Source organism: Scyliorhinus canicula, chromosome 30 (assembly GCF_902713615.1).
Source record: "Scyliorhinus canicula chromosome 30, sScyCan1.1, whole genome shotgun sequence".
NCBI classification, from domain to species: domain Eukaryota; kingdom Metazoa; phylum Chordata; class Chondrichthyes; order Carcharhiniformes; family Scyliorhinidae; genus Scyliorhinus; species Scyliorhinus canicula.
In genome coordinates this window covers 15,390,909-15,403,761 of record NC_052175.1, presented here as the reverse complement: position 1 = coordinate 15,403,761, position 12,853 = coordinate 15,390,909, and the positions used below count along the sequence as shown (strand labels likewise).

Below are 12,853 nucleotides of genomic sequence, written 5' to 3'. Positions count from 1 at the left end.
CTAGAGCATTTCAATTTTCCACTCATATTTACAAGGCATTCTCTGATTGAATCTGGTTATTCTGGTTCATTTCTGGGATTTAATCAGCTTTTGAAGGTTGTATCAGGGCTCCCATAGCGAGGTCATGTCCGCCTGCATGCGGTACCAGTCTGTTGCGAGTGCCTGATGTTGAGAGTCTCTGTGGCTTTGCCTTCCGCTGTTGCTGACATCCTGCATTGCTGAAGTGTCTCTGTTGTTTCAGGTCTTTCTGCAGCTGCGGGGATTGGCGTTGATGACCTAAGGCGGCTCTGCATCCTCCGCCTGAGCTTTGTAAAGGGTTGGGGACCAGACTATCCGCGGCAGAGCATCAAGCACACACCCTGCTGGATTGAGGTCCACCTACACCGGGCCTTGCAGCTCCTGGATGAGGTTCTGCACACCATGCCCATCGCTGATCCAGGATCTGTCAACTGATATCGGTTGCCTTCGTATCTTTGTTCTCCTCTTCCACTTAATTATTATCAGACTTGTAAACTCATCACTTGAATCTGGGGACCTCTGCAATCACGTCAGACAAATGCAACATAACTTTATTTTTATATAAGTTTTATCTTATTGCTTATTGACCATTTGCATAAAAACGTGGTCATGGAAAATTAACACTACAACCGCATTGGAGATACTTCTGGCATTTGCTCCCCTTACCTCTACATAATGTATTTATTTAGTCTCCTATTTAGGATTTAGAGCAAATAGTTCAGCAGCAAATCATCTGGTTCTTGTTCAGTTGCTGGTGTGGAGTTTGATCAGGATTTGCTTGTTCTGACTCTGGATTTTCCGCCTGAAGTCTATCAGGACAAGAATCTTCAAACTCTTTGTGGACTTCTGCGTGGGCAGTAGATACTCATTTTTATTTGGGGGAATTTAAGCCTCGTTACTGCTATTTGTCACTCTATCGTGCCCCAGTTTAGGTTAAACTCAGGCTGAAAGTTCTGAGATCTGTTTTAATTATCTAATCTAATAATATTGTGTAACATCTTGTGCTGCATATAATTTTCTGAATTAAGTTTCTTCACGACCAGGTAAAAGTGTTGCACGGGGTAATGAACTTGCTTGCAGAGAGGATTGAGGGTCAGTTGTTTGAAAGCAGCCCCTTGTACCACTGCAGCTAACCCCCTTCCGTCGCATCGAGCTCTTTCCTCATCAATTTTATTATGCAGAATTTCAGATTCAAGGATCAACTTGAGAACGCATTGACCAGATCATGGTCCATTAGCTCCTCAGCAAAGTCCCAATGATGGCACATATTCTGGTATCCCAAATCCTCATTTGTGTAAAAGAGCAATGTTTAACTCTCAGCCCCAGGGATTTTCATTTAGATTCTATTAGATTGTTCATGGATGTTATCTAAAATATTATAGATTCTTTAAGACCTCGCAGTCCCACCTCTTCCCCTATAGCTTGAGACTCCCAACAACATAACATTTGAGGGTTTAGTTATAATCCTTTCATCGGGTAATGTGGGGGCGAAAACAAAGGGCTTCTACTGGCTTAACGCTGAGTATTATGCTCGTGTGACGTTGTGATTTTCATGACATTAGCATACAGCAATTTACACTGAGCTTTCCTGTGGTGACAGGAATATAACAGCTGTTTACAATTTTGATCGGCTGGTGCTGTATCTGTCTGGATTCATTTCAAGTTTAGTTCCTTCGACACACTTGTAGCTAAAACATGACCTTTCTGTGATGTGTTCATGCTAATACTGTATGACCAGGAGATTCACTGCAGTAGCCAGCTCGGACTTTTCCTAATCACTGCTCCACCGTGCTATTTCAACACAGCATACAGCCCAGAGTTTCTGGTTAAATCATTAGCGTCCTCCCAATTTCAGTTTCACCCAGTGTTGTACATCTTGCTCCTCATCACTGTGAAGTGATTCATTCTATGCTTCAAATAATAGCAGGATCAGGCTTAATTGTGACACTTTCTACTGTCCGATAGCTCGTTGTCGAGGTTTATACATGAAGATTGTTGTCGTGCCTCAAACCAAAGGTCTGTAGAACCAAACCCTAGCAAGAGCTGGTGCCTTAGGAAAAGGAGATATTAAATGAACACAAACACTGAACCAGGTGCCCTTCTATGACTGAGGATTGTCTTGATCACGATGAACATTGAATTTCTATTAAGTATCCTGCCTTTCAGTTTGCGTCCCTGTGAGACTGGTTGCAAAGGCAAACATTGAATTGGGGGAATGAGCCAGCATATCTTCTGATTTACTCCCAAGCTCCCGTGAGCACTGAGTGATACTCAAACTGTTACACAAATGTCAAAGGATTTGAATTGTGATATCTCCGTGATTTTGTCTTATTTGGACAATGCAGTGAGAACCATATACCAGCTGCTCAACACTTATTGTCCCTAAACTAGGAGTATTAAAATGAGGCAAATTTACAAGTGTTACCTTATCTAATCTTTGATGACCTGGATGGGACGGGTAAAGGAAAAATGTTCCCCTGCAGGGTACTGGAAGTAGTGTAGTATTCCTCACTTACCTCATACTGATGGACCCAGTACGAAATCCTGCCACTCCACCCCCCCTCCCCGCCTGATAGCCCTATAACCACAAGATATGTTGTCACACTCCAGTGGCCTGAATCTCGTGTTGCAGGAAGCTTGCTGAGCTGTCGTAACTAAATAGAAGGTTTTTAAGTTTTGTCTGAATTTTGAACTGAACCCAAGTGGATTTTTTAAAGTTGGTTTAAATTTTGTATTGTAATATGTAAATCAGTCTGATCTGAATATGGTGGCGGTTGACAGATAAACATCAGCTGTCGGCCACCATAAACAATAGAACATTACCAAAGATTAAAGTAAATTTCAGCAGTTTGTGGTTTTCGGGCATTCTTCTGGACTTATTGGCAAATAGTTATTGTTGAGGTACACTGTACTTTGCCACTGTGACTGGATTTACTGTTGTATCTCAATTCATTGCAAGAGTGGAAGCTAGATGCTTATTTCCAGGTCATTGTCAATCACCCGGTGTTCAGTGTACGGGGGGGAGGGGGGGGGCTTTAATTCTTGATGGAAAACGGTCAATAGGATCTTTGTGGCATATGAAATTCAAGAGGAGTCTTTCAAACCAAACAAGGCCCTCTGTCTACATGGTGTTTGGTTGCCTGACCCAGGCATTCAATATAGTAAATTGATGGCCTGTGGAAGGTGCAGTACACAACTGGCTGCTCTGATCGGGATCATCCACTCCTTTCATCATATGATGGTCGGTGTGATGCAGAATGGTGCCTTATGCGACCTCCTCCCTGTCACCAGGCAATGCTGCCTAATGCACCCAGTCCTGTTTGTCAGCTACTTTTCAGCAGCGCGGGCAGTAGATCCTGGGAGGGGCGTCCCGGAGGCCTCTTTGCCTCGTGCGATATACCCAAGTCCCGCAAGGCGTCGGAATCGGAATCCTGCCCAAAGGGGGTGTGATTAAATATACGTTGGCAGATTTACTCCGGATCCACCATCCTCCCAGACAGGCTGCAGCCAGACCCCCTTCAGTACTGGTCCATACAAATGTGGATCAGGTGGAGCGGCACCCAGGGCAGGTTGGGGGGGGGGGCGGGGGAGTTACAGGGCAGGTAGGTAGGGACCTTTGGGAGTGGGGACTCGGAGGGAGGGGTTGTAAAGGGATGCGGAGGGGCCTAAAGGGGTGAACCGCATAGCAGGGTGTCCTCACTTTGGCGCCGGGGGGGGGGGGGGGGGAGAGACCCCACAAGCTCACTTAGAGATTGGGGCACCATTTCAAAATGGCGGCCCGATCTCTGGGTTCACCTCCCCAGAGCTGAAAGAAATTCTAAATGTGGGCGAAACTGTCGAGAAACTCCCCAGGGCCCAGAAACGTGTCGTTTGAAAGCGGTGAGCAACTTGCTGGCAGAGTCAGTGGGAAACTCTAATCCCACCTTCCTGCACCCAGTCCGTCGCCCTGTAGCTTACAGAACTTAAGATGCAGGTCCAGGTACATTTTAAAGCGTTCAGGGTCCCTACTTCCACCATCGACTCTGGCAGCGAATTCCAGACTCCCAATACCCTCTGCTTAAAAAACTTCTTCCTCATGTCCCCTCTACACCTTCTGCCACATCTTGAATCTATATCCCCGGTTCTACAATTCTACACCAAGGGAAACAGTTTTACCCTGTCCACCCTCTCTCTCTTCCCCTCATACTTTTGTGCACCTCAATTAAGTCACCACTCAGCCTTCTTTGATCCAAGGAAAATAACCCCAACCTATCCAATCTCTCCTCAAAGCTACACTTTAGTAGCCCTGACAACATCCTATTCTGCACTCGCTCCAGAGCGAGAACCTCCTTCCTGTAATCTAGTGAGAGCGTCCAGAGCTGAACACAATACTCCAGCTGTGGCCTCACCCATGTCTTATACAATTCCAACATTATATCCTTACTTTTATATTCTATATCTCCGCCAATGAAAGAGAGAATTTCATTTGCTTTCTTTACAACCTTGTCTACTTGAACTGCTGCCTTTAGGGACCTGTGTACCTGTACACCAAGATCTCTCGCTTCATCTACCCCTCTTAGTATACTGCCATTTATTGTGTACTCCCTACAGCTGTTTGATCTCCCTAAATGCGTGACCTCTCACTTTTTTCTGTTAAATTCTATCTGCCACTTTATCGCCCGCTCCAGCATTCAGGACAGCCGATATCCTCTTCAATCTGCCTCGAGGCTCATACAAGGATCACAGAAAGTCTACTAATGTCCAGCTGCTTGTTAACTCTTTCCTCAGCCTCAGAATGCTTTGGCTTTACATTTAAGTCTGAAAAAGACCATAAGACATAGGAGTGGAAGTAAGGCCATTCGGCCCATCGAGTCCACTCCGCCATTCAATCATGGCTGATGGGCATTTCAACTCCACCTACCAGCATTCTCCCCGTAGCCCTTAATTCCTCGCGACATCAAGAATTTAGAGATTTTCAAGAGATTTTGTTCCAAACTGCCCATGACTACAAACTCAAGACTTCATAGTCACTATCCGCGATATTCCCCTCAAATCAGTTTGCCATCTTGGTGCTTCCCCTCCAACAACACCACGTTGAATGATGACATCGCCTGGGAAAGACAACCCCAGCATTTGAAAGGCTCACCCCAGCCTTTGGCGAAAGTCTGGAGTTTAATCTCAAAACAAAGATCAAAGTTTACCATGCAGAGATTCTCACATCACTTAACCAAGGCTGAGAGGCAAGGACAACCTACCAGTGTCACGTAAAGCAGGTAGATGCATAAATCCCAAATACTGAAATTCTTCTGAGGAGCCACACGCCTGATGTTGAGGTCATGCTCATCAGAATTCAGCTCACTGTGTTGGCCATGTATGCCAAAGGTGGAATACTACAGCCAGCTGACTGAGCCTGCACAAGAGTACGTCCTAAACTTAGGTCTTCAGAATAGTTTTGTATTTATCACAGTGCCTGCAAATTTGAACCCCATTGTATAGGAAAACACAACCCTGGGCAGATACAAGTGTAAAGGTTTATGTCAAGCAATCCCAACATTTGAGGAGAATAGAGTCCGGTCCCTATGAGACAAGCGAATGCATATGAAAAATGAAATGAAATAAAAATCGCTTACTGTCACGAGTAGGCTTCAATGAAGTTACTGTGAAAAGCCCCTAGTCGCCACATTCCGGCGCCTGTCCGGGGAGGCTGGTACGGGAATCGAACCGTGCTGCTGGCCTGCTTGGTCTGCTTTAAAAGCCAGCGATTTAGCTCAGTGAGCTAAACCAGCCCCAGTGTCTTCACTCCCCCCTCCGACGCTGACTTATTTTGTAATATTTGCAATTTCACCATCAAGCCAAGGTTTAGCATCATGAGACAATACCAACCTAGACGGTAAAGAACCAGTCTCCTCGCTGAATACTGATCCTTCAAAACTATGGGAAACTGCATTATCGATCACCCAGGAGTAAATTGATGCTGTATTACTTAACCTCTTTTTCCAGCTCCCCTATCCCCCCCAAAAAGTCATGTTAAATAGATAAACTGCTTGTGACTAGTTGAGTGTACAGACCTATCACTCACGAAACACTCACATTGCACTTCCATATTCCCCTTGCAACAGCAGATGTTCGGGAGAGAAGAAATATTCTGTTCTAGATATCCTGGTCATTGGGAGTTAGTCCTTAAGATTTCACAGTGAGCAATTCCTTAGTGCCAAAACATTCCATGTTAATGTCGCTGGTCCTAAGCTCCTAGTATAGATTGTACCCCAGCATCTGTAATAAGATGCAGCAACATCTATACTTTTAATTACATTTTAAATTTAAGATTTATTTTTTGCTCTGCTTCGAGTATCTGATTTACAGAGTAAACAATTAAAATGACAGGCTGTGGTACACATGAGTGCAGGTGGGGCCATTTCTTATGTGCAAATTAGTCCAGACCCTGTTGTATGTGTATTGTTCCTGGCAAGCAGTTATAGGATTGTCAGTATTTGTTGCTGTGTGTATAGAAGAGGTTTAAACTGCCCTGCTCACGTGTATAAAATCTTTTGTCACAAATCTGTGTATTTTTTGCCTTTTGTTAAGTGTATGTGAGAAATTAGATTTGTCAATTGTAAACGATTGTTCATCTCATTATTTCCCCTGTCTGTTTATAATTTTGAGTTATACTGAAGGACGATCCCGATGTAAATGCACTGACTCTGTGGATATCAGCCTTGGCAGCTATTGCAATGCAACAATTGAGCTTGGCATTCTTGGGCTAGATAGGAGGGGAGAGTTGCTAACTATTGTCCGTCTGGCTGGAAGGAATGTGTAGGTGTGAGGCAGGGGGGGTCACACTGGGATACCCCCCGAGGTGCAAATTTCTTGAAGCTATTCAAGTTAGTTGTTTGAAGCTGGTGGGAGCCTGGGGTGCCACCTGAAGAAGAGAGAACTCTTTCCCCCCCCCCCCCCCCCCCCCCCAATAGAACCCAGAGTCATCATATCATAGAATTTACTCACCTGTAAGAAGAGAACTGGCTGAAGGAAATCAACCTTGAGAATAAGACTTGGTGAGTAGCAAGTGGTAAATTTGGAAAAATGCTCTATTGCTATTGAGCCTAATATTTAAAATTAAAAACTGACGGGGCAACACGGCGGCGCAGTGGGTTAGCCCTGCTGCCTCACGGCGCCGAGGTCCCAGGTTCGATCCCAGGTCACTGTGTGGAGTTTGCACATTCTCCCCGTGTTTCCATGGGTTTTGCCCCCACAACCCAAAGATGTGCAGGGTAGGTGGATTGAACACGTTAAATTGCCCCTAAATTAATTGGGTACTCCAAATTTTATTTTTTTTTAAAAAGAGAAAAAAAAAAGAATTAAAAGCTGATTAGATATTAGATTGACCACCCTGCTGAGATTTTCCAAAATGGGTAACTGGGTATTTGTTGGAGACAGGAACAGATGTGTCTCTGTATTGCTTAGAGCTGAAAACAACATTGTGTTTGAGTGCAAGAAAGAAATGTACACGTCTCAGAACCTGATTTTCTTTTCCCTGTTATGGGATGTGGACTTCACTGGTAAAGTCAGTATTTCTTGTCTATCCCTAATTCCACTTAAGGAGGTGGTCACGAGGCATTGCCTTGAACCACTGTAGTTTGAGTGGAAAGGGGATTCCCACAGTGGTGTTTGGGAGTTGCAGTATTTTGATGATGATGAAGAAACAGCGATTCTTTTCCAACGCGGGATGGTGTGACTTGGAGGGGAATCTCGAGGTGTCCCCATACACGTGTTGCACGTTCTTCTAGTTAGTAGAAGTTGCAGGATTGGGAGGTGCTGCTGAGGTGCGAGTTGCTTTTTTTTTAAATTTAGAGTACCCAATTATTTTTTCCAATTAAGGGGCAATTTAGCATGGCCAATCCACCTATCGTGCACATCTTTTTTGGGTTGTGGGGGTGAAACCCACGCAGTTACGGCGAGAATGTGCCTTAGCGTGTTGCTGCAGAGCGTCTTCTATTTGATACACACTGCAGACATGATTGATTGATGATGGAGGGAAGGAATGTTTAAGGTGATGGATGAGGTGCCATGGACTGGTTTTTCCTGGATGATTTGAACTCTGTTCGAACTGCACTCACTAGGCAAGTGGAGGGTATTCTCCACTCTTCATCTCTCTACCTTGAATATTCTTTGTCACTATAATTCTTTGGTTTTTTTTTACTTGAAGCTGAACTGCATCTCATCGCTTTTTTCGTATATTTCTTTCTGCCTAATAAGCCTGTTTGAGCTGTTTGTTTCTGCTCGTGTGTTATTTGGATTTGTCCTTTTTGCTCCATGTAGCTCATCCACTTTTAAGTCATGTACTTGTTTAACTATTATTTGATGTTATTCTGTTTCTGTTTCTCATAGCTTAATGTCTATACGATGGACCTGTTTCTCAGTTTGTGATGCATTTCGTGACTTGAAAATGTGAATAGGACTGCAGAATAATACTAAGTGGCTGGTAAGGCCAAAGGCTGGGGGTCTACAGGGCATCACCTAAACGGCCAAGAATTAGTGCCAATAATATGGATGAGTACGAAGCTTCAAAAGAAAACCTGATTGATTACTAAGAGTGGAAGACACCTGGAGTTTTGGACGGAAGTTGTGTTAGTAGTGATAAGTACTGTCATTTCCTGGCGCTTGTTTGATCATTGGGGGGGGGGGGGGGGGGGGGGTGGAATGACACAGTGGTTCCTCACAGTGCCAGGGACCCGGGTTCAATTTCGACCTTGGGTGACTGTGGCGTTTGCACGTTCTTGTGTCCGCATAGGTTCCCTCTGGGTGCTCCAAAGATGTGCAGGTCAGGTGGGGTTACAGCGATTGAGTGGGCCTAGGTGGGGTGTTCTTTCGGAGGGTCAGTGTAGACTCGATGGGCCGAATGACCCCCTTCTGCACTGTAGGGGCAGCACGGTAGCATGGTGGTTAGCATAAATGCTTCACAGCTCCAGGGTCCCAGGTTCGATTCCCGTCTGTGCGGAGTCTGCACGTCCTCCCCGTGTGTGCGTGGGTTTCCTCCGGGTGCTCCGGTTTCCTCCCACAGTCCAAAGATGTGCGGGTTGGGTGGATTGGCCAGGCTAAATTGCCCGTAGTGTCCTAAAATGTAAGGTTAAGGGGGGGTTGTTGGGTTACGGGTATAGGGTGGATACGTGGGTTTGAGTAGGGTGATCATGGCTCGGCACAACATCGAGGGCCGAAGGGCCTGTTCTGTGCTGTACTGTTCTGTGTTCTGTACGTTCTATAAATTTTGTTGGATGGAATTTCCCAGAGTTTTTGTCTGGAACGGTGTAAGGATTTACCTCTTATGACTGGGAGATTGGTTGATGCAAGCACTGTGTCTCCAGAGTAATAAACTGGATGAACTAGATTTTGTATATTCTATAGTGCTGCAGAAGATTTCTTACTCTTGTTTGTTGAAGACTCGGTCAATTCTGAAATATGGTGGAAATTTGGGAGCATCTTAACTTCAGTGAATATAATATGAATATGGACAGCAGAACAGAAATATTTAACTTTAAAATAAATCTTCAAAGGAAAACATTTTTAAAACTGTTAACTTGAGCACAATAATAATTGAAAATATTTTGTAGATACTGCAGGCCACTAGTGCAGATAGTTCATGTTGATTACAATCAAAATGTATTCCTCCCAAGTTAGACAGATAAACAGACCCCAAACTGATTAAGGAAGAATACAGAGCCAGCACTAAAAATGTTTGTGGGACACTAAACTCTGGAGACAAATAAATAATGTTAATTCAAATCCATCTTTATCAGAGAGGAGGGTAACCTGGGACAAATTCTAACTTCCCAGAAACACGAGATTGAGTTTGACAGCGTGAAAACAACAGGGAACACACAGTTGCAGCATTTCATATAATCTTCACCTTGACAAAACCACAAAGTCGAGACAACTTGCACGTGCTAAAGGAAATAGAATTGTATTTAACTCGAGACAATTTTCATCCCTGTTATTAAAATTGTGGGGTTTTTTTTGGTCAAAGCATGTTAACTAACGTGTAGAGATCTACCATGCGGATCAAGTAGGACTTGCGAACACTAAAACTCAGTAGAACTTTGAGTTAACGCTTCTCGGGTGCAAATAAAAATTGTTTATTGTCTTCTATTTGATCACAATTGAGATCACAATCACAAATCCTAATCTCTAATAAGTCCAGCATGCAAAAGGACTCAAAGAGAAGTAATTCGTACACAATTTAACTAAGATGATTCTGGATAGGAGCAAAAGTAACAGGGTAGTTGTTTTGGGGGACTTTAACTTTCCAAATATTGACTGAAACGCTATAGATCGAGTACTTTAGATGGGTCCGTTTTTGTCCAATGTGTGCAGGAGGGTTTCCTGATGCAGTATGTAGATAGGCCAACGAGAGGCGATGCCACATTGGATTTGGTACTGGGTAATGAACCAGGACAGGTGTTAGATTTGGAGGTAGGTGAGCACTTTGGTAATAGTGACCACAATTCAGTTACGTTTACTTTAGCAATGGAAAGGGATAGGTATATACCACAGAGCAAGAGTTATAGCTGGGGGAAAGGCGATGAGGCAAGACTTCGGATGCATAGAATGAGGAAGAAAACTGCAGGGGATGGGCACAATTGAGATGTGGAGCTTGTTCAAGGAACAGCTGCTGCGTGTCCTTGATAAGTATGTACCTGTCTGGCAGGGAGGAAGTGGTCGAGCGAGGGACCCGTGGTTTACTAAAGTAGTTGATTCGCTTGTCAAGAGGAAGAAGGAGGCTTATGTAAAGATGAGACGTGAAGGATCAGTTAGGTCGCTCGAGAGTTACAAATTAGCTAGCAAGGACCTAAAGAGAGAGCTAAGAAGAGCCAAGAGGGGACATGAGAAGTCTTTGGCAGGTAGGATCAAGGATAACCCTAAAGCTTTCTATAGGTATGTCAGGAATAAAAGAATGACTAGGGTAAGAGTAGGGCCAGTCAAGGACAGTAGTGGGAAGTTGTGCGTGGAATCCGAGGAGATAGGAGAGGTACTAAATGAATATTTTTCGTCAGTATTCACGCAGAAAAAAGGCAATGTTGTCTAGGAGAATACTGAGATACAGGCTACTAGACTAGAAGGGCTTGAGGTTCATAAGGAGGAGGTGTTAGCAATTCTGGAAAGAGTGAAAATAGATAAGTCCCCTGGGCCGGATGGGATTTATCCTAGGATTCTCTGGGAAGCTAGGGAGGAGATTGCTGAGCCTTTGGCTTTGATCTTTATGTCGTCATTGTCTACAAGAATAGTGCCAGAAGACTGGAGGATAGCAAATGTCCCCTTGTTCAAGAAGGGGAGTAGAGATAACCCCGGTAACTATAGACCAATGAGCCTTACTTCTGTTTGGGCAAAGTCTGGGAAAGGTTTATAAGAGATAGGATTTCTAATCATCTAGAAAGGAATAATTTGATTAGGGATAGTCAACACGGTTTTGTGAAGGGTATGTTGTGCCTCACAAACCTTATTGAGTTATTTGAGAAGGTGACCAAACAGATGGATGAGGGTAAAGCAGTTGATGTGGTGTATATGGATTTCAGTAAAGCGTTTAATAACGTTCCCCACGGTAGGCTATTGCAGACAATACGGAGGCATGGGATTCAGGGTGATTTAGCAGTTTGGATCAGAAATTGGCTTGCTGTAAGAAGAGAGTGGTGGTTGATGGGAAATGTTCAGCCTGGAGTTCAGTTACTAGTGGTGTACCACAAGGATCTGTTTTGGGGCTACTACTGTTTGTCATTTTTATAAATGACCTGGAGGAGGGCGTAGAAGGATGGGTGAGTAAATTTGCAGATGACACTAAAGTCGGTGGAGTTGTAGACAGTGCGGAAGGATGTGGCATGTTACAGAGGGACATAGATAAGCTGCAGAGCTGGGCTGAGAGGTGGCAAATGGAGTTAATGCAGAAAAGTGTGAGGTGATTCATTCTGAAAGGAGTAACAGGAATACAGAGTACTGGGCTAATGGTAAGATTCTTGGTAGTGTGGATGAGCAGAGAGATCTCGGTGTCCATGTACATAGATCCCTGAAAGTTGCGTACGGTGTGTTAGCTTTTATTGGTAGAGGGATTGAGTTTCGGAGCCATGAGGTCATGTTGCAGCTGTACAAAACTAGTGCAGCTGCATTTGGAGTATTGCGTGCAGTTCTGGTCGCCGCATTATAGGAAGGATATGGAAGCATTGGAAAGGGTGCAGAGGAGATTTACCAGGATGTTGCCTGGTATGGAGAGAAGATCTTGTGAGGAAAGGCTGAGGGACTTGAGGATGTTTTCGTTAGAAGAAGGTGAGAGGTGACTTATTGAGGCATACAAGATGATCAGAGGGTTAGATAGGGTGGACAGTGAGAGCCTTTTTCCTGTGATGGTGATGTCCAGCACGAGGGGACATAGTTTTAAATTGAGGGGAGATAGATATAAGACAGATGTCAGAGATAGGTTCTTTACTCAGAGTAGTAAGGGCGTGGAATGCCCTGCCTGCAACAGTAGTGGATTCGTCAACAGTAAGGGCATTCAAATGGTCATTGGATAGGCATATGGATGATAAGGGAATAGTGTAGATGGGCTTTAGAAGGGTTTCACAGGTCGGCGCAACATCGAGAGCCGAAGGTCCTGTACTGTGCTGTAATGTTCTATGTTTAAGAAGGCGAAAGCTTTGCGCAAGTGAAGGAGACACAGCCGGAGTGAGACACATCCAGAGTGGGAATCTGGAACTTGGTAATTTGGTGCAATGAGGTAATTCGCTGCAGAGTGGGAGAAGGTGCTTTTTCCCTGCTGTTTTGTGTTCTCTCTTTCTTCTGGCCTGTGACTTTTAATCTGCAGGGAGAGAACCAGGGA

The 12,853-nt window shown here is 44.4% G+C and overlaps 1 protein-coding gene across 2 annotated transcripts in view; it reads left to right on the top strand.

Annotated features, from left to right (window-relative positions):
• LOC119958628 (mothers against decapentaplegic homolog 4-like) overlaps window positions 1–2,865 on the top strand; it is a 99,741-nt gene extending 96,876 nt beyond the window's left edge. For both annotated transcript variants that reach the window (XM_038787110.1, XM_038787109.1), the window contains exon 13: window positions 242–2,865. In XM_038787110.1, coding sequence (XP_038643038.1) covers window positions 242–453 — 212 coding nt within the window. In that variant the 3' untranslated portion in view covers window positions 454–2,865. The remainder of the gene's footprint in view (window positions 1–241) is intronic.
• Window positions 2,866–12,853: the final 9,988 nt, after the last annotated feature.